Below are 21326 nucleotides of genomic sequence, written 5' to 3' on the forward strand. Positions count from 1 at the left end.
TTTTGTACGCAGACACCTTATGTCTTAGCTATGGCACTTGGAGCCCAGAACGCCTGGGACAAGAAGACAGAACAGAAGAGACCCAAAGCAGCTGTCAGTGCAGTGGTTTGAGCTGTGCCTGCAAACTCAGCTGCAGAGCAGATGCACAAGCAAAGAACACCTGTATCCTCCCTGGTCCACGTGGGCAGAGGCCAGAAATATCAGCCCAGGGAGCCAGGTCTTCTGAGAAACCAGGACTCTGAATTTTTCTGTAAAATTTCTAAATGTTGGTGACTAATTTAATAATACTTTAAAATATCACATGAGCCATATATTGTGTATTTGGCCAGCTGGCTACCAGTGTGGCCTCTGCACAAATTCCATCCAGGTTTCACTGGGTGTGTTCGTGGTTTTCCCATTCACCCTTCCAGCCAGGTCCTGCCTTACTCCACGTATGTCCATTCCTCACCTCTGCTGCCTCCCACTGTCTCTTCACGCCCAGGGTCATGGCTGGCTGTGGTCTCCTTCCTCCTGTCCATGTCATCTCTGTTAACAAGGCTGTCAGCTGGCTCCCTGCAGCTTCACCTCCTGCTCTTTCTTACCTGCTATGCATGCCATTTGCTTCTAGTTACCTTCTAAAAGTAAGCGGTGGCCCACGTCATTGTCATGCTCCCTTGTCCCACTTCCCCACTGTCATCCCCAGAATGAAGCCAGACACGTCAGAGTTAGCCACCTCCTGGCTGTGCTCCCCCCAACACCCACCTCCTGAGCCCACCTGCAGGCTTTTGTGCAAGCCTTGTCCTCAGCCTAGCATGTCCTCCCTCTCCAGTCCTGCCTGTTGAAGGATTTCCACTGCCACTGAGTGGGTTCCCAAGAAGCAGACTCCGAGAGGGAGCTGGAGATTGGGGCATCTCTTGGGTGGGGCCAAGAAGCGGGGTGCAGCCAGAGGAGAAGGTGGGTCAGCGCAGTCACATCAAGGCCTCTGCCAGCAACACAGAGAGTTTTTGAGGTGCAAAGGCCCGGTGAGTTGTCCTGAGTTGGCTTAGGAACCAGGCCCTTATATGCCTGAATCAACAAGTCTGGGGAGGGGCAAGGTCAAGGGCAGTCACAAGTGGAAGAACTTGCTGTGAGCAGTCAGCCATCAGTACCTCCAGCCACTAGGAATGAGTCCTTCCTCCTCGGGTGGAGGCAGGATCTGGGCAGTGCCCACAGCGTCTTCCACACACCCTTCCTAGGGACCGGCTGGCTGTAACACCACTCCTCCCCAGGAAGTCTCCCCATGGCCCCCACAAGCCTTCATCTCTCCCTCCCTCACTGTGCAAAGATGAATTCCCTCTCAGAAAAGAAGGTACCTTACTTTGAACCCTCACAGCCCCTTACATTCTAGGATAGTCTCTCAATTATTTTAGTATGACAGAGAATTTTAAAAACCAGCTTAGTTTAGTCAAAAGCCTGATTTGAAGCTTCTTTTCCTCTCCCATTCTGGCACTGTTTCCCTGCCTTATCTCACTGAACACTCAGCTCTTATTCTCTCCATTTTCCAGATTAGACTAGGACACTAAGGCTCAGAGAGATTGAGTAACCTGCCCAAGGTCACACAGTATGGAAGCCGAGAAGGGAACCAAGCATGTCTGAATTCGAAGCCCACGTTCTCACCCCTCTTCCGCACTGCCTTTAAGCTCTTGCTGAGAGGCTGCCTCACATCCGTGGTCTTTGTGACAAGTCAGCATCCCCCATGGATGGTGCTGGAATACAGCAGTCATCTCTTGTTCGGTCTGATTTCCCCTACACTGGTCAGAATTGTATTTGTGCGTGTGTAAACAATGGAAACTGAATTCAAACTGAGTTAAGTAGAAAAAGGAATTTATTGGCTTAGCAACTAAAAAGGTCAGAGATTACTAGTTTCTCGTACAGCTGGATCCAGGTGTGCAAATAATGTCACCAAGCCGTGGTATCCCCTCTGTCTCTCTGCTCTCTCTTGCCCTTCTCCCATTCACAGGCGGTCCACGTGAGCTCCTGGAAGTGCTGGCCTTATATCCCCTTTCTGCCCTGTGTCCTAGATAAAAGAGAACTTCCGTTTCCCAATGAGTCCAACAGTCATCCCAGAATTATGTCTCAGCCTGGCTTGGGTCACATGGCCATCCATAAACCAGTCACTGCAGCTTCCCTTGGTGGGGAGGGAGGGCGGTGTGAGATGGGAAGTGTCTGCGGTGTCTGAAGCTGTTCCGGGAGCCAGGGGTAGGGGGTCAGCCACCCAAGCCATACGCCAGAGGAGGTCAGAGTGCCAGTAACCAGAAGAAGGAAAGGAGGGAGGGAGGCAGAAAGGAAGGTAGGAAAGAAGGGAAAGAAGGGAGGGAGGAGCCACTGTCCCCTTCATCTGAGGATTTCCCCAAAGGAGGTTTGTAAATGTCTTTCTTGCTGAAATGGCCTCGACCTTTCTCAGAAATGTTATTTCAGTGCCTTTGGGAGTTTTGCCCCAGAGCAGAGCTCAGAGACCTTTTTGCTGCAAAGGAAGTGTGTTGCTCTGCTTCTCTGTTAGGTAGGAGGGCAGAGGAACCTCCTGACCGAGCATCCTGTGCACTTTTTGAGCTTGTGATTTCTGAATCTCTCTTCTCTGAACCCTTGGCTTTTTCTTCACTATAACCAAAATCCTAAATCAGCCCGTGTAAATGGAGAGCACTTTGATAAAGTGACCCTGGGGGACATGTTGAGGTTAGTAAATATGGCCAGTCCTATTAATGTTGTGGAAGGGGATATATGACTTCCTAATTTTCAGATGACACTTATTTTGGATGTTTTGCAAATATCAGCAGTGATGAATAGGAAAGGAGCTTAGAGAGTTGAAACATGGAAGAGAAATAACAAAATTAATTTCCATTTATATAAATACTAATTGATACACCAGAGTAAAATGAATATGGAACGTGGATATTAGTTTAAACAGGAGAGCAGTCGCTTCCGGAGCAGCCTTAAATTAGGTGGCATCACAGTACATCTTGCCAGGCAAGCGAGGGGACGGCAGGCTTGGGACATCTGGGTGCTGTCTCTTGCTTTCATGAGGTGGAGTGGGGGACGGCATTTCCCCCTCACACTGATCCCTCTCATGCAAATCCGCTCCCTCCTCCACCTCCAGGCCTTCTCCTCTCAGGAACGGTACCCACAGCCACTCACACTGGGGTCAAAAAGGTCTTCTTTCCCTCACTTCCACACAGGTCACTGAGGACCCTGGCAGTGCTGACCCCCAAACAGACCCAGGATCTGTCCACTTCTCCCCCATTTCCAACACTACCAGCCTTGTCCAGGCTGTTGGCATTGCATCAGCCTCTTCCCAGTCTCCCTAGAATCCAACCCCAGTGCATTTTCCAAGATGCTGATCACATCATGTCTTTCCCTTGCATCAAAATCTAACCCTCCAGTAGCTCCCTGTTGCAGAGAAAAGATTCCAAACTCCATGGCATGATCTAGCCTCTGCCTGACCTGACTGCATTCTCCTCCACCCTCTGCCTTGGTCACTTGGTTCTAACCACAAGTCAAATTTGTTCCCATCCCAGAGCCCTTGTCCTTGCTGTCCTAGCCTGGGATGTTTTTCCAGAAATGCTGAAGAACAGTGGCCTCCTTCTCATCCATCACCCAGGTCCCAGTGCAAATGTCACCTCCTCACAGAGGCCCTCCCTGATCACTCCACTCCTACACTGTCACCACCTATCCCATCTCTTTCTTTACTCTCATGCTATTCATCCCTCTGGAGCTGTCGTATTTGTGTTTATGTGTTTATTGTGTGTCTTCACTGCAGTAGAAGCTCCTAGAGAGATTTTGCTATGTGGTATTTACCATTATGAATTTAGTGAAACTCCATGATTTTATTTTGATTCATTTACCTGCAGTTATTTACTAAATACCTACTTTTCAATCAATCATGTATGTAAAAAGGAAAAAAACCTTTAGTGACCATCTATTTTTCAGACACTGTCCTAGGCTCTGGGGATACAAGAGTGAACCAAAGCAAGAGTCCCCACCCTCAGGGGGCTTCTTTCTTAGTGGGGAAGACTGGAGAACAAATGAATAAATGCAGGCTATGTTGTCAGGTGGTAGTAAGTGCTGTGACAAACAGTAAAGCCGGGAAAGGACTTGGAGAGTGGTATGGTTGAGGAGCAGTGCTCTTTGAGCTCAGGTGGTTCGGGAAAGCCTCTCTAAGGAGAAGACATTGGAACACAGACTCACAATAGGAAGGAGTGTATCAGTTAGCTTTGCCGCTGGACAAACCAACCCAAACTTTAGGGCCGTAACACAACCACCGTTAAGTCCTCATGACTGGCTTGGCTAGGCAGGCCTTCCAATCTGAGCTGTCCTGGCTGGCCTTGGCTGGGCCCACTCATGGGTCTGGTCAGCCGGCAGCTGGGCTGCCAGCAGAACGATCTAGGAGGTATTGGCCCACATGTCTGGCAGTTGGGAGGTGTTGATCAGGTGGATGGGGTGACTGGGCTCATCTGGCTCCTTCACATGGGAGGCCTCCAAGTGTGGGAGGAGAGGACAAGCCCCAGCACACATGTGCTTCACATCCTTTGCTTGCCTCACCTTTGCCTCCACCCCACTGGCCAGAGCAAATCAAATGGCCAGTTGCAAGGAGTGGAGCAGCAGGCAGTGTCACATTGCTAAGAGGCAAGGACTCCGTGGGAGGAATTTGTGACCATTCTGCATGCTACCTGTGCTGTGAGAAGCTCTGATGTGCCTGGCTGGCCACATGTCTTTTTCAACTGCCCTCAAAATGCTCAGTTACTTTGGCACCATGAAGGGCAGAAGGATCTGAGGCTAAGTTACAAACTGTTGGAAATGATAGAGGTGTAGGAAAGGAGGCCGAGCTCCAAAGAGATTGTGTGGCTTGGCCTCACTTCCCAGCCACAAGGACTCCCTGTGACCTTGTGGGCTTCTGCCTCCTCATCTGAGCTGAAATGGTTGGGACCATGTGACATCAGGCTTCCTTCTTCCAGTGCCCCAGTGCTGGCATTCTGTGAAAGTTGCAAACAGTATGAATCTTTTAAGCACAGCCACACAAAAGGGTGCTAAAATAGGCTCCAAATTCTCCAAGGGTAGAATTGTCCATTGCTGGGCTCGGTCCTGCTCTAATTGGAAGCCATTAAGGAAGGGGAATTTCCAGCCAAATTCTGACAAGGCCTAACCAAGGGATTCATTCACTGAGTTTTCTGGGCAAATAGATGACTCACCTGGGCTCTTTTGCCCCATGACCACAGGTCATTTCTAAATGGTCACTGATGGAGCAGGGGTGGGGTAGGGACCAAAAGATGGAGGTGTCACCATAGGTCACTTCCTTCACCCTGAATTCACATGAATCCTCATGATAGTGGCCAATTTGCATAAAATGTCCATTTCTGATTTTGTGGCTTACTGATGTAGCTGCCTCCATTTAGTTACTTGTTTTATCATTCTGTCTGTACCAATCTCCTACTATGTGCTATGCACTGTGCCAGGCTTTGGGGACATAATGGTCTGTAAACCCATCTGGCAGGACAGATGGATATTTACCAAATGATCACAAGACCACAGTGGTAATCAGAGCATGGAAGGGGAAATTCACAGTGACAGGTCAGGCTATGAATGGACGTTTGACGTCAAAGGAGTCAGCAGGGCTTCCGTGAAGAAGTGAGCTGAGATCTAAAGGATGAGTATAAGTTAACTAGGCTATGTGAGTTCCAGAGAGAGAGAACTACATGTGCAATGGCCTTGTGACAGGAGAGAAGAATGAAAATAAATATGAGTGACTGACAGTCTGGGTGGAGCCAAGGATCCTTGGTGTCCATTGAGGTTAGAGAAATGGAAGTCAGATGGGCAAGGCCTGTTGGGCAACCAGCATAGGAAATGCTAGGGTGTCAAGTGTGGGGTAGGGGGGTATGATCAGTAAGTGGAGAAAGGATCCAGGGCCATGTGCAGTTTTAAACAACACTGGTCTATTCATTCTGCAGACATTTCCTGAACATCATCAGTGTCTTAGGCCTGAGAGACATGTTTCCACCAAGAGGAAACATGCAGAGGCCATCGTAAAGGCACTTGCATTTGAGTCTGGGTTTTTTAAGCTGGTAGAATGCAGAGGCTGAAGATCATGTCTCTTCCCATCTCCATCTTAGATACCTCTTCTGGAACCTCTGATGTCCACAAGCCACTTTTCTTCCTGTTGCAGGTCTTCAGCTGAATTTCACTGCCTCCTGGGGGGACTTACACTACTTGGGGCTCACGGGCCTGGAAGTGGTGGGCAAGGATGGCCAGGCACTGCCCATCAACTTACACCAGATCTCTGCCTCCCCCAGAGACTTGAATGATCTCCCTGAGTACACTGATGACTTGCGGACTCTGGACAAGTAAGTGTCTCTTAGAAGCTTAACTCTCATGACAGCAGGAGCCTGGGGACCTGTTCCACATCTTAGACTTCAGATTCAGACGTCAAATAGCATTTCCTATGCCGCGTAACCACCAGCCACCCCGTGAAGTCTGTGGGCTTCTCATTTTATAGTCAAGAGTAAACAAGGCTCAGGAAAGAGAGGTGACCCTTCCACACAGCTGGAAGCAGTAGGCAAAATTTGAAGCCAGTTTCTTCTACTTCCAGACACAGTTGTGTTTTGTGTTTTCTCCACCATGCTCAGCATAGACCCTCAAACACAGGGGCTGCTCAGTAAGCCTTTGCAGTGACGGCTGTGCATTTAAGCATGTGTGACTCCGCCTCTTAGCCTAAAAGCTTTTTATCCCTTATGGTTGGAGGTGATTGCTGAGGAAGTCTCAGCAGGCATCTGAGGCTGCCCTTTCCTCTGCATATGTCAGATTTCATAAGCCCAGGTTGGGTCAAGTCAGTAAGATGACAAACCTGAGATACACTGCTTCGATCCTATGGGGCCCTATGACTTGCAGACTGGTGCTCAGCCCCCCAGCTCAGGACAGCTGTTAGGGCCTGGGTCTGCCTGAGGGTGTGAACTGGGTAGGGGAGTCAGAGGGATGAGAGTTCAAATCCTGATTCTGCCCCTTAACAGCTAGTAAGTAAATTTCTTAATCCCTCCAATAATAATAGTAATAACTGGATTATAGCTGCCATATTTTTAGCCCATTTATTGCCAGATGCTAGGCTATGCTAAGCAGGTTATAGGTGTCCACCCATTTAGGCCTCAAACATCCCTAAGATGCCCCCACTCTATACTTGAGGAAACTGAGGTACAGAGAATTTAAAAACTGGTCACATCTCCTGATTGTTTATAGTTCATAATGCGTGATCAAAACCAAAAGTTTCTGTGATGACTGCCCTTGTACTGTTCACCATGTAAGAACTTATTCACTATGTAAGAATTTGTTCACCATGTAAGAACTTGTTCGTTATGCTTCAGAAGATTGGAGACTGTTGAGAATTAGGCTTGGGGTTGATTAATGATTGTGCATTGAGTCCCCTATACAGAATTTTATTGTTGTTAACAACCATTTGATCAATAAATATGAGAGATGCCCTCTCAAAAAAAAAAAACAAAAAACTGGTCACATCTTTTAAAAAGATGAGGCCAGGCGTCCTGAGCAGGAGAACCAGAAACTGGCCAGGATGGGAGTACAATGTGGGCAAGGTGGTGAGTGCATTTAGAATAGCAGCTGAGAATGCAACACAGACTAGTTGAATGCCAGAGTCATGATCTGAATGCAGGTCCATAGGAGACCAGCCATGCCCTTAACCACTAACTCATAATATCTTCTCCTGACTCAGTTTCTTTATCAGTAGAATGTGTCAATAAATCCCATGGCTGGAGGGAGGAAAGGAGCTGTGCCTCCTGCCTAGCCCAGATTACATTTGGGGTCAACATTCAGGGTCAGTGCTAGACTCCTCCCTGCTCTTCTCTAAGGTGCCTCATAACCATGGCCATCATGTCCTGCTCTCACTGCCTGCTCATGGGCTACGTTGTGCTCTGCATCTTGGCAAGCCACACTCCTGCACAGACTTGGGGCCCATGAATCCAGCTCCCAGCTAGAAGAGTGATGAGCTCACAGCCAGCAGGGTTATGCTGCAGCAAATCCCAAGGCTGATAGCATTTCATCTCTAAATATTTCAGTATCTCTAAGCAATAGGAGTTTAAAAAGAAGACATAATTTCAGTACCATTATTATACCCCTCAAAATTACCAATTCCTTAAGTTATTAGATATCCAGCATGTTCCTATATCCCTGACAATCTCCCCAACCTCTTTTTGAAAGTTTGTTCTTTAAATTGTGATTGTGATTGGTTGAGATGTCTCTCAAGCCTCTTGTCTGTAGGTTCCCTTCCATCTTTTTTCCTTTTTTCCTATGAATTATGTTGAAAAGACCAAGTTTTTTGCCTCATAGCCTGAACTTTACTGGTTGAATCTCTATGGTATTGCTTAACCTGTTCCTTGGGCCCTTGTACTTCTTATAAATTGCTCATTAGATCTGGAGGCCTGATCAGATTGAGATTTGACCATTGGAGCTTGGATGTCACTGAATATTCACTTCAGGATATGTATAGAATGTCTAGTTGTCAGGCTTTTTGTGACGTTGGCGGCCAGTGCTCAGTGGCTAGATTTAATTCATTAGGGGTTGCAAAACTGCAAACTGGTGATATGCTGATCCTAACATTCTTTTTTTCACAATAAAGAGAGAATTTCCCTCAATTATTTGGTGACTCTGAGGTACAATTCAAACAGAAAAGGTAATCTAAATGTGTGATTCTTTCCCTTTATTTTTCAGTTTTCAAAATAATAAATTGTTTCTCTAGCATCCTTTAAAACATTTGTTTGTATTTGACTGTCATAAACCATGGATTAAGCTTACTGTTTGAAGGGTTTTAATCAATTGTAGTTTTTATCCTATCAATGCTCAAACTGATCCTCTTAGACACAGGGAGCTCCTGAATCCTTTTTTTTATATAGTAGTCTCTGACAGCATTTCAGCTTTCTGATATTGACAGGATACTCCAGGCTCCTCTTGTATACTTCTTGTCCAAGACATGGAATCAGCCATTTCTTCTGGCAGGAATGATATTTAGAGACCATAATCTAGCTACTAGGGATGCTTATTGCTACTGGGTTGGTCACTGTTTCTAGGCTTTTCTGTGGACAGAGCTAGGAAGTATCATTTAGATATTCTTGAGGGTATCTGTGGGGACCTCCCTTCACCACCAGCTATATATGCTTCAGGAATTCTCTCTACTCTCATAATTGGGCAGTGACTTTGCTATGGAGGCAGCCCCATTTCTAGAACAGGGAAGTAATTGCTTTTGTAAGGAAACAGAAGGTTCTCTAGTGGTAGTCCTCAGATTAATTCCATATACACCCCAGTGTTAAATTGCTGAATTTCCTCAGTTTTAAGATGCCAAGAGTTGTAAGACTCACCATCCATCAATTTAAAACACACTTTTGGAAAAAAAAAGAAACTTTACTTTCTTGTATGAACACTTAGATTATAAGATTTATCCCAAACCCAGAACTTCAAGATTTAAAAAGAAAAAATAAAATTTATTTTAAAATCTAGAAATTGCAATGGCCTGTTTCTCCCAATGCAGCAGCCTCAGTATACCAGGAAAATAGGAGGGGTGGGAGGTTTCCCAAGAGGCTGAGAATTGGGCCCCTTTCCCTGGGGCCAGCTCTCTCCATGGAATGCCAGGCACATGGGCCACAGCCATGAGAATAAGGGTCTTGGGTCTGGGCTGAGATGTGCTGGGCAGTCCAGGGCGGTCGGTGGCAGGACAGTCTTTGGAACAAACATGGGCAGACTTGAGGAAGATGAGGCCAGGCGTCCTGAGCAGGAAAACCAGAGACTGGCCAGGATGGGAGTACAATGTGGGCAAGGTGGTGAGTGCATTTAGAACAGCAGCTGAGAAGAACCCGAGGGTGCTGGGGGCTCCCATAATGGTGGGGGCTGCCCTGGGATACCCAGTCTGCATGGTTACAAACCAGACCAGCTCCCCACAGAGGCTCCCACCCCTTGTACTTGTCTCATGCCAGGTTCACCCTGGAACTTTAGAGTCTCTTTCCCTCAGCACAATAAACAAGGGAGAATTCTTCTAAAAGGTACTGTGGAGTCAATTCAGCATTTTATAGAAAGTCTGGAAACTAGAGAAAAATATTGAAATCCCATCCCCTCTGACACAAATGTATGTACTTTCACTTTTCCTCTTTCCTGGTCCTTATCCTGCGATAGTCCAGCATTAAAGTCAGCAGCCAGGCCTGCCTTTGCCATGTTCCTGCGTTATGCTCATAATTATCATTTTCATTCTGTAAAGATTTACTTAACCCTTTCCCTAGTGGGAGACCTTTTAGGTTATCTTTTTTTCTAATATAAATAAACAACACTATAACAAATGTCTTTGTGCACATAGCCTTTCCAATATATTGAATACATTTTCCTCAGGGAAAAAAAAATTGAAGCAATGGATCACTGCATTTAAGGGTCCTGAAAAATGACACATTTCCCTCCCACTTTTTAAACCTGCATGATTGCTTCACCTTCGTGATTGCTTCACCATGCCTTTAACAGCATAGACTGTTATTTATTTCCCTGTTTTCTTACTTTGTTTTTCTTCCTTTCCCTATTTTCTCATAGATGAGAGATGGCCCCTCACTGTTGCTTTAATTAGTCTCATCTTCCATTAAGGAGCCTGATCCAGCCAAGCAGGGGCCACAGTGGGGACATGAGTGGGTTTAGACCCTGCACTGTGATTTCTCCTAGCAGGCTGGGCCACCCCATCTCACTGCCCCCTCCCCACTGCTCACAGGTTAATTGATGGGGCCAACATCACAATGGAGGATGAGCATATGTGGCTGATCCCCTTCTCACCGGGGTTGGACCACGTGGTCATGATACACTTCGACAGAGCCGAAAACATCGCAGGCCTGCGCTTCTGGAACTACAATAAATCTCCCGAGGACACATATCGAGGGGTAAGCCAGGGAACAGCGGCCGTGCTCAGTCCACCATCAGAGAAATGGCTCCTTGATGAATGGCTGGCATGGCTGCTGGAAAGGAGCATAAATCCTCCAGAACTTTCCAAATGGAGCTGGGGGGTTACAGTCAGGGAGAGAGTGCACTGCTGTTTCCTTTTGCTGCAAACAGCAAATGGAGGCTAAAGAGCCCAGGGCAGACTCAGCAGCTTGCTGCACTGTTCTTCTGGGGGGGCCAGGGGTCCTTGGCAGGTTCAGCCCCCAACTCCTAGTGGTAGCTTGCAGCCCTGCTCTGATGTTCATTGAGTGCTTCCAGGGCCAGGCCCTGGGTTGAGACCTCACACGCATTCATCATTTCACTACACTCTGGTCCTAGCTTCTTGGAGGCAGGTGTTATTTCCTTCATCTTTCAAAGAGTTAAAAACAAGTTCAGCAAGGTCCAGCCACTCAGCCAAGGTTACACAGCCAGAGCCCCTGTCCATATCTGCCAGACTCAGAGCCCAACACTTTAACTTCCACGCTATGCTCTTCTTCTGCTGGATGTGAAAAAGAAGGGCTCTCTGTTAGAATGTGAAGAAGAGCATCATAAGTGCCCATTTTCTTGGACTTTTCTGTCCCTGTGGGACTATGAACTGTGAAATATTTGTCCTTTCCCCTCATAGAAGTGATGATGATATGGTCACCTAGAATAAAGCAGCGCAGTTAAGGTCCTGAGTCTGAATCCCAGCTCTGACCCTAAGCAGCTGTGTGATCGTTGGTAAGTGGTCTGCTTTCCCTGGGCCTCAGTTTACTTGTCTGTAAAATGAGGAGGAAGATGATACCTGCCTCGGGAGGGTGGCCACATAGAAGCTGACAAAGCCAGGACTCAGCCTTGGGTCCTGTGAGCCCCAAGGCTGGACTCCCCACCACATACCATGCCCCAGGGTTTCTTCTTCAGGGCCTGTGGGACCTGGATGGTGGGGGCTACCACGGTGCAGCCAGCAGCCCCCAACCCCCAGGTGCTCTCCTGCAGGTGCAGTGGCTCCTTAGAGTGTGCAGCTGACAAATCCTTTCAGGCCACCATACTCTGAGGATTAGCAGATTAGCACTTCGAGAAGTCTTCTGCCTCAATTTGTGCCTCTGGGCCTTTACATTCCCTTGAGCAAATCAGTCTTTCCAGTTGAGCTTCCACCACCTGGATTCACTGCCTAGAAACATTAGGCTCAAAACCCCTGCCTCCCAGGTCTGGCCCCCACTAGCTTGGATGCTAATGACAAGTGGTCACAGTGGGATAAGGAGAGGGCAGGTCCCAGAGTGCAACATGATGGAAACTGGTTCCTCTCCAGGATAAGGCATCAAGTGCCTAAACACCCCTACCACCACCACCCACCCTGCTACAAGGCTCTTCTGGGCACCCTGGTTGTGGGCCCCTGGCAAATGGTTGGAGCCAAGCCTTGCACTCCTGGAGATGGGGCTTCAGATGCCCCCAGTGTGTCCTTGGGCAAATTGCTTAGCCTCTCTGATCTCTAGCTTAACTCTGTTAAACTCTGAAATCTTAGCTATAAGATGGATAGATAAGATAATAGAAGCCCCCTCTGAGGGAATGAACAGAAGCCCAGTGAAGTCAGGGACACTTCCTGGAAGAGGTGGTGGCCCTGGAGGAGGACAGAGGCTTCCTGGACCTCTGCTTTTGCTCTGTTGCCAGCTTCATTTGGGTGGCTTTCTCCACAGACCAAACCCTGGCAGCTCCAGGCTTACATCCTGCTAACTCCAGGTTCAGCAGAAGAAAGAATATTTCTTTTGAGGTAAACCCGCAAACCTCTGGGAGTCATGCTGATTGTTCTGGTTCAGTTCCATGAACCCAAACCAATCACTTGACCAGTAGGTTCTAGTTCTCTGGGCTGGCCTTGAGTCACAGGTCCAACCCTAGGGCTAGGGTAGGAATTAGCCTTGAGGAAAGCAGAGGGGAGAGATGTAGTGACAGCTTTGGGTCCCCATATCCAGGCATGCATGAAGGCAGTCACCCTATACTTTTCAGACTAATGTTCCTGTGACTGCCACAGCCAAGGCTCCCTAAATGCTGAAGGAATAAAAGCCCATAGGGGCTCATTAGTTATCCATGAAATATCCTTTCTTTCTGTATGGAGGAGCCCCCCTAATTTTCCCAGATGTGAAATTCTACCAGTCTGGCTGGCACTTGGGCCCTGTTGCCACCCATGTAGGTGGGGTGGGTGCCAAGGAGCCCTGATTCCATAATGTGTCATCAGAGATAAGGTGCTGCCTTATTGCCCCCCTCTGCTCACCCCTCCACCCTCTGGCCCAAGGGAAACAGGGCTGAGCCACCTCAGATCCTGCCATTAAGGCTTTGAGATTTAATGATAGATCCTGGCCATCTGACTGGCGAACTCTGACCTAGAATAAGGGGGACATATTGGCCCAAATCTAATTGATTCAGCAGCAAGCTCTTAATAAGCACCTATGGTGTGCTAGGCCCTGAGGCAAATCTAGATGGTCCAGCTGGGGTCTCTGCCATTGAGGGAGAGCCAGAAACCACTGAGGACACCGCTAAGGAGCACATGCCCTAAAAGGACGAGCTATGGGCTATAAGAAGGAAGGTGAGGAAGGGGCCAGAGTTCAATGCGAGGAGAAGTGGTGAGGTGGGAGCCAGGGTTTGAAGACGGATTAGTATAGGCTAGCACTCCCTAAGTGTGTATTTTGTGCCAAGCACTGTCCTGCCTACTTTACATAAGTTAACTTACTATTGATCCCATTTAGCAGATGAAAAAGTTGAGGCATAGGGAGTTTAAGTAACTTACACAACTACTAATGGTAGATGTCAGAGCACCAGAGTCCATGCCCTTGACCACCACGTCATACCACCTCAGGCCACTACAGCTGATGAGGTGGGTGGGACCTTGGCCAAGTTAGGTGTCACCCCTGAAACTTGTGGGCAAGAGAATATCTATACATTTCCACCATGGCAGGGGCTCCACCTGCCTTGTCCCCGCTATCTGCCCTCTGCCCAGCACAGTGCTGGGCGGGGAGTGGGCATGGCCCATGGCCTGGTGGTTCTGGTCTGGGAGAAAGGCCAGACCAAGCTATTTCTCAAGCCCAGGTCTCTGTGAAGCCTCTCTGCCATAACTGTCATGTACCTGCAGTACCAGCCATGTCAGCACATACTGCTTTCCTTCATGCTGGCCTCTTTTCCTCAGGCATGGTTTTTCTTCTGTTTGCTAGGCCAAAATCGTCCATGTCTCCCTGGATGGCTTGTGCGTCTCCCCTCCAGAGGGCTTCCTCATCAGGAAGGGGCCAGGCAACTGCCACTTTGATTTTGCTCAAGAAATCCTCTTTGTGGACTACCTGCAGGCTCGCCTAATGCCCCAGCCAGCCCGGAGGTGAGTGGGGGCCCGCAGGGAACCTCCCCTCCTAGCGCATTGCTCTGAAGTACACGCATAAGGGTTTTGAAATGATGATCAAACGTATTGCTTTTCAACTTGGTCGTTTTCTAAAGCTCAGCCAAGCCTCTCTGGAAGCCTGTGGGATGTACCCGCCTTGTCTGGGGATATTTGGGTTTCTCACAGTCTGGAGTGCTTGAGATTTTAAATGCTTCATTGCACTTCCTGCTGGGAAAAGAGGCTCCAGCCTGCCTGATTCCAGAAATGCCCGCTAGCCAATTCAGGGATGGGACTTCCTCCTCTTGTTTCTGTGTTCCTGATTTAGAAAGATTCAAAGAGAAAAATAGAGCCTCACATTTCATGAATTCCACTGGTATTTCTTGGCCCCAGTCTCAGCTGCATTAAGTTCATAACAATCTGTAAATGCCATGTTAAGTTTACTTATTTAAACCCCCTGATGTCCAAACGCCAGAAGCCAAGCTCCTGAAACAAAATGAGTTTCCCTCCACTGTAGCTGGAATCACTTCTTGGGCTGGTCACTGTGAACAGTCACTTAATTATAACATTGCCCTTGAAGTTGAAGAAACACAGGCCAGGGCTGGAGGGCACTGTCCATGGACCACGGAGAGAAGCCCCATGGGGAGGAGTGTGGAGGGAGAGAGCTTTCCCATCCACATGCTTGCTCAGTGCCAGATGCTTTCTATTCATCCTTCAGAAACTCCTTCCAACCTCCCCTTGATGTTGGGATTATGCTCATTTTACAGATGTGGGAACTGAGGCCCCAGCTAGTCAAGACACTTGCTCAGGATCATAAAGCTAAAACTTTCAGGGCTCTCCCCAACTTTAGCCTCTCTGGTTGCTTTCTGAGGCAAACAACAACTGCCCAGCCCCTTCCTGCCTCAGGGCCTTTGCTCTGGCTGTTCTTCTGCTGGGAAGTCTTGGCTCTACTCTTTACACGGCTGCCCCCTTCTTAGCTCAGATGCTACCTCTCTGACATAACCCCTAAGGTAGCCTGTGCCCACCTAGCACTCTACTCCATCACCCCCACCAAGGATCTCGCTCAGCTCACAGCACAAGGGGGCTTTCCTTGTTTGTAAAGGGGCAGTAGAGTTGGGTGGCCACAAGTAGAACCTTTGGTCACATCCCAGTCCTGTGACCTTGAGTGACTTCACTTCTCTGTGCTCCAGTTTCCTCACTCACAACCCAGGGATATAAAAGTACCCACCTCTTGGGGTGGTTTTGAGGAAGAGAAGAGTCCATATAGTCAGGCCAAGATGACGGCATCTCCCCAGCGGAAGGTGAACTCCATGCGAGAAGAGGCTTCTTCTGCCTTTCCTCCGCCTTCCAGTGAACCGCTGCTCTGCTGTAGATCTTTTGAGTGTGTTGCCTGGGGAGTAACTGATCAGTGATTCCTCTGCTTCCTGGTGCTGCTTTGTGTTTTCAGGCTCGATGGGAAAAGCCTGGAGCGGGCGAGCATGGACTACGAGGCGCCCCTGATGCCCTGCGGCTGTATCCTTCTCCACCCACCTGCACATCCCAGGGCCCCCCAGGCCACACCTAGAACCTAGGGAGAGGGCAAGGCCCTTGCAGCTGCCTTGGGGTTTCAGGCAGGCCCCAGCCAAGGCAGCTAGGGCTCCAGGCAGGGACACCAAGGGGAGGAGGAGAGGGCTCCTGGGTCCTCAGGCACACTGCGTGCTGCTGGGCTGAGTTTTCGGGAGGCCGCACCAAGGACTCCCGCTGGGGTGGGGGCAGAGAAGCTGGAGTTGATCCCTAAGAGTGGGGGCTGCTCCTAGAACCAGGCAGGGAGGAGGTGAAGATAGAAGCAGTAATAGTGCAGATTTACTGGACCCTTACAGAACAGCATCCTGGTACTGTCACCATGAGTGCCTGTTTGAACTCAGCCCTCACCGCAGCCCTGCAAGGTGGGGCTGCTAGCATCCGTATTCCACAGCTGAGAGGACTGAGGCCCAGAGAGGCTGAGTAACTTGCCTAAGGCCACCTAGCTGGGGTGGGCAGGGCCAAGTTTGTGAACAGCAGCCTGGCTCTCTCCCTAGCCTCTTCTAGAACTACCTACCTCTGGCTCTGATACTGTCTGGAAGTCACCCACCACTTCTCAGGTTTCCTGCCCTGCCTGCTCCTGGGAGTGCTGGGAGTGCAAGGGCACATGGTTCGGGAAGGGCCTGGCGCTGCTTCTGCACTGCTGGGGCTCAGTCGGCAGCGGCGGGTCGCTCTGCCACGGCCCAACCCTCTGAAAACTTATGTCTTAGCCCCTTAAGCCCCTGAGCACTTAAAACGGAGGGACAAGGGGACAGATGCTCTGTTTTTATCATTTTACAGCCAGAGAAACTGAGGCATGAGACATTTTGGTCACTTTTTCAGCACCATGCAATGAAATTGGGCCATAGTGTATCCCCGTCCTGCCAGATCGCTGGAGAGCACCGCCCCTCCTGTCCTCGTGGCTCCTGGGGCCTGGAGAAAGGTTTTGAATTCTTAAAGCACACACATGCACATATACAGCTGAAGGAAAATTTGATGCCACATGTATATTGATAGGCTTCAGTCTCAAAAAAATCATTTTTTTCTCTCGATCATCTATATAAACCAAATATATATCCCTATGGTATCTTTGTCATTGTTCCATTTTGTTCTCCAGAAAATTAAGCCTATTTTCCTTAATAACATATTCCAGTCATTTTCCAGTTTCAGCTCCTGACTAGCTGGGGCGACCCATATTACATCGGTCTTACTGGCCTGGAGCTGTATGATGAGTGGGGAGAAAAAATTCCTCTGTCGGAAAACAGTATCCTTCTATGCGGAAGGGGGCTCCACTCCAACTGAAGGTCCCCAGTTTCCTCTGAGAGGCTCACACCAATGCTGGGACATAAGAGATTTTGTACCCATTTTGCAATGAGGGAACTGAGGTGTTCCATGACTTGCCCAAGATCTCACAGGTCAGAATGGCAGAGCTAGAGCTGGACCAGGTTCTCTAGGTCCTCGTAATGCCCATCAGTTGAGTGACCATAGGTGGGTCAGGCTCCCCCTATCCTTCCTTACATGCCAGGCAGTGTCCAGCCAGCCATCACCTCATCCCCTTGCAAAAGAAAACTTCCACAGGTTGCCCTCTACTCTCCAAACTGGCAGCAACAATTTTTGTTCCTGCCTCCAGCAGTTCTGTGAAACTCTTTTTCAGCCAGCTCTCTGCATGGCTTCCTCCCCTTTCCTTGAAACTGGCCACCTCTCCACACACACTCCGACTCCCCTCAGCCTCTGTGCTCTCTTTTTCCCCAGAGCAGGTCTGATTTGGCTGTCACTTGGCTGCCCAGAGCAGCAGACGATCACTCTGCTTGCCAGGCCTGCCAGCCCTGGCGTCCCCTGAGCCATGCTGTCAGTGGGATAAAAGCACATGAGTGGCACATGGGCTGAGCTACTGCTTTGGGTTATGGAGCTTAGTGGCCTCCTCAGATATCGCCGCCTTCCCGGACAGTGTGAACTCCCTTGAAGGCGTGTGCGGGGACGTCCGGACCCCCGACAAGCTCATCGACCAAGTGAATGGCACCGGTGATGGCAGGCACATGTGGCTGGCCCCCATCCTGCCGGGCCTGGTGGGTTCCTGGGGCAGGTAGGGGGGCTTTCTGCCCCCGGCTCACTGACACATCTTTCTTCCAGATCCAATTAATCTTGAACAATTCAAAATGCCCAAGGGCTGTCAGGAAAGTTCAAGTCTTTGTTAACACATCTCTGGGCCAGCAGTTCTTTCTCTTTGCTCTAGGCGTGGTTATCAGAGGGGATGCTGGGGAGATAAAGGGCCCCGTGGGACTCTGATGCCAGGAGCCCTAGGCCTGGGGCTTGGGCACCCATCAGTCCCTGTGAGCACCCTCCTCTGTTTCTCTTTCCTGCCTCTGCTTCTCTTTGCAGCCCTCTCTGTCCTCTTCCTCCCAGCCCGCCCTGTCCTCCCCATGCTCACTGTGCCTGCTCCTTCTTCACGTCACCAGGCACTTGGCCCCAACCCTGCCCTCTAGCCCCAAACTTGCCAGGTCAGTTCGTCCAACCAGCTGGCTCAGTTTCCCAGCTTGCAGGCCTTGCCATTGGTCTACTTAACCTTTTGCTCCAAGGCATGATGGGGATCCTAGGGGTGGCCTTCACCCTCCTGGCCTGGGTCATGGTAGTAGAGAGGAAAGAGAGAGGCCAGGAGATGGGAACAGGTGGGTCTAGCACCCCACCAGCCTGTCAGCCACAGGGCTGAATACCTTGTTAGAGATGCGTAGCAGGGTCCGGGGCATCCGTATAACCACTTACATGTCCCCTTTTCCATATGATTACACGGGAGGACAAGGGGATATGTTTTCCTCTCAAAACACTTACAGAAAAGGACACATCAGCAGTCTGTAATGGAGGCTTTCCAAAGGCCCCTCAAAGTGGGCCCCACCTTGAGTGTTCATCAGCTTCCCTTGAGCAGAGGCCAACCCCTAGCCCCAGCCCCACCATTGCAAAGGGGAAGTACATGGATCTACCAGCCTTTGGACCAGGGGTCTCAAACTCGTGGCCCCCCAGGCCAGTCCAGCCCACTGCCATCCTGAGCTTAGCCACCAGGTATGCACCATCATCTTTCCCCTGAAGGCCTTTCGGTCCAGGGCATTTTCTCCAGCTGTCACTCTCCCAACTGGACTCAAACATTTGTATCAGCTTCAACTCTGTGGCCAACTGCGTTTGAGGACCCTTATCTAGACTTCTGTTATTTCCACAGTACAGTCAGAAGGCTAACCCTCGCCCAGCAGCCCCCACCTTCCCACAACCCCCTAACCCTCTTAGGACACACTAAGGATGGCCATAGGCTGAGACCCAGGGCCTGGGGCAAAACTAAGCCTGCAGCCTCTGGCCCACATTGAATGCGTACTGCTTTCTTTGTTCTGTCTTGCAGGTGCCCTGTAATATTTGGGAGTCTTTGTTTGGGGAGGGGTTATCTGTTTGAGGCTACTGGATCTCACTTTACTAACCCATTCTGCCACGATCTGGACAACCCCCTTCCTGCCTCCCCAGCAGAGAGTCAAAGACACATGCTGACACTTACCTGTCAGTGCCTCCAGGGCCTGTCTGCTGGGCATTCAGTTATGATTCAGGGAAAGGACAAACCAGGTCAGAGCTATGCTGATTGCATGGGGACAGCTCTCCTCCACTCTGGAGTTGGGGCCTGTCCCTGTGGCCCACGGTGGAGCCCCAGACTGCATTTCTAGTCTGACCTGAGAAAGGGAAGGGCACACCCAGTTCTCTGCGGGTATTTAAATGAGGGCCACGCCAGGCCCGAGGAAACCAACCCTCCAAGAGCCAGCTCAGCGGTTTGTTGCAAATGCAGCCACACGTGACCCGACTCAAGATGGGCTTCGAGGAGATGAAAGACAGCAGGAGCCGCACGCGCCATGGCCCTGAGCAGGCCAGGCTGGCTCATGAGCAGGCGCTGCCTCAGGCACCCACCAGCCTTGCCCCCTGCCCATGCCTGACACCCCTGGCTCAGCCCAGCGCCTCTGTTTCCAAACATGCCTGTTTTAATTAGTTCTTCTCTCTTACAGGTGAACCGGGTTTATGTGATTTTTGATCTGCCTACTACGGTGTCAATGATCAAACTGTGGAATTACGCGAAAACACCCCATCGAGGGGTGAAGGAGTTTGGCGTAAGTCCTTATTAGCTGGGTTTCTTTAGATAATTATGCTCGTTGGTAATTAGGCTGCCAGCAATTATCATTTGTCGCAGTTTGATTCACTTCTCTCTGTTGCAACCTTAGACACAAATGTCTGGTGCTCAAATGCAGAGAAATTTGCCATCCAACCATGAATTCAAAACCTCCTCTGAGTGATTTGAATCATCACCCTGAAAAAAGCTTGGCTTTCTTTCATCTTTTCTTCTCATTATCATATTGGTTTAAGGAGTTTTGCTGGGAGGCTACTCTGGGGTCAGGAGAGCGGGAACCTTGGGGGCCAGAGACCAAGTTTGCCTCCCGGCTCTGCCACGTGAGCTCAAAGTATTTAAGTCCTCTGAGCCTTCACAGCCTCATCTGCAACATGGGGCTAATCACACGTGCCTTCCCTGAGGGTGGTGAAGCTCTGAAATTGTAATGCAGGCTGGGCACATAGCAGGCGAGGCTCTGAGAATCTCACACTTTGCCTGAGGTGGGAAGGAAGAAGGAGACCCATTGGCTGCATGGCACAGCCCCTCTCTGTCTGTCCAGCTCCTGGTGGACGACTTGCTTGTGTACAACGGGATCCTGGCCATGGTGGGCCACCTGGTTGGGGGCATCCTGCCCACGTGCGAGCCCACAGTGCCATACCACACCATCCTCTTCACCGAGGACACAGACATCTGCCAGCAGGAAAAATACACCACCATCAGGTGCACCCCCAGCCCGTCCCACAACCTCCCCCGCCAGCCCTAACATGGACAGATGGCAGAGACACACAGCCTGGAGCCTGATCAAATCTCCCGTCTTCTCCCTCCCCACAGTAATCAGGTAGAGGATCAGGACATCCAGATGATGAATGAAAACCAAATCATTACCAACTCAAAAAGGAAGCAGAGTGCAGTTGACCCAGGTCAGTTTCAGTTCTCAGCCCAGAGTGTCCCCCTCAGGAGTTCAGGCTGCTAGAAAAGCAGCTGCAGCATCACATACCTTTTCTGGCCCCTGCCTGTCCCTCAGTCCCCATGTCTCCATCCAGGAGGCTGAGGAGGGGCTGATGGGGGCAGAATCCCAGGAGCCATGTGCTGCCTTCCTGCAGGCACCCCGTAACATGGTGTGGCCAGGCTGTGCGGCTACAGAGGGAAAAAGCTGTGCAGGGCAAAAGTGCTGTATCGAAGAGGTTGCCGTGGCCATGGAATCCAGTAAAGGATGCACAGGGTGAAGGCTTCCTAGAGGAAGTGGTATTGAGCTGCATCCTAAAAGATACAAGGCTGCCCAGGCAGCGGGCAGAGCGTGAGCAAAGGCCTAGAGGGATTGGCGTGCCAGAGCCTGCTCCTGCCAGAGTCAGTGAATGGCTCAGTGTGCCTGGCATG

General features: G+C 49.9%; 1 protein-coding gene across 9 annotated transcripts in view; it reads left to right on the forward strand.

Moving 5' to 3' along the window:
- KATNIP (katanin interacting protein) overlaps positions 1–21326 on the forward strand; it is a 196361-nt gene that overhangs the window by 173096 nt on the left and 1939 nt on the right. For 6 of the 9 annotated variants that reach the window (XM_057487067.1, XM_057487068.1, XM_057487073.1 and 3 more), the window contains 9 exons: positions 6173–6350; positions 10748–10913; positions 14130–14287; positions 15732–15796; positions 16977–17087; positions 17750–17889; positions 19852–19953; positions 20509–20669; positions 20781–20869. In XM_057487067.1, coding sequence (XP_057343050.1) covers positions 6173–6350; positions 10748–10913; positions 14130–14287; positions 15732–15796; positions 16977–17087; positions 17750–17889; positions 19852–19953; positions 20509–20669; positions 20781–20869 — 1170 coding nt within the window. Of the gene's footprint in view, positions 1–6172; positions 6351–10747; positions 10914–14129; positions 14288–15731; positions 15797–16976; positions 17088–17749; positions 17890–18651; positions 18878–19851; positions 19954–20508; positions 20670–20780; positions 20870–21326 lie in introns of those variants that run through there. The other 3 variants (XM_057487071.1, XM_057487074.1, XR_008992153.1) reach the window with 3 other exon arrangements.

The sequence above is a fragment of the Manis pentadactyla genome, chromosome 10 (assembly GCF_030020395.1).
Source record: "Manis pentadactyla isolate mManPen7 chromosome 10, mManPen7.hap1, whole genome shotgun sequence".
Taxonomy (NCBI): domain Eukaryota; kingdom Metazoa; phylum Chordata; class Mammalia; order Pholidota; family Manidae; genus Manis; species Manis pentadactyla.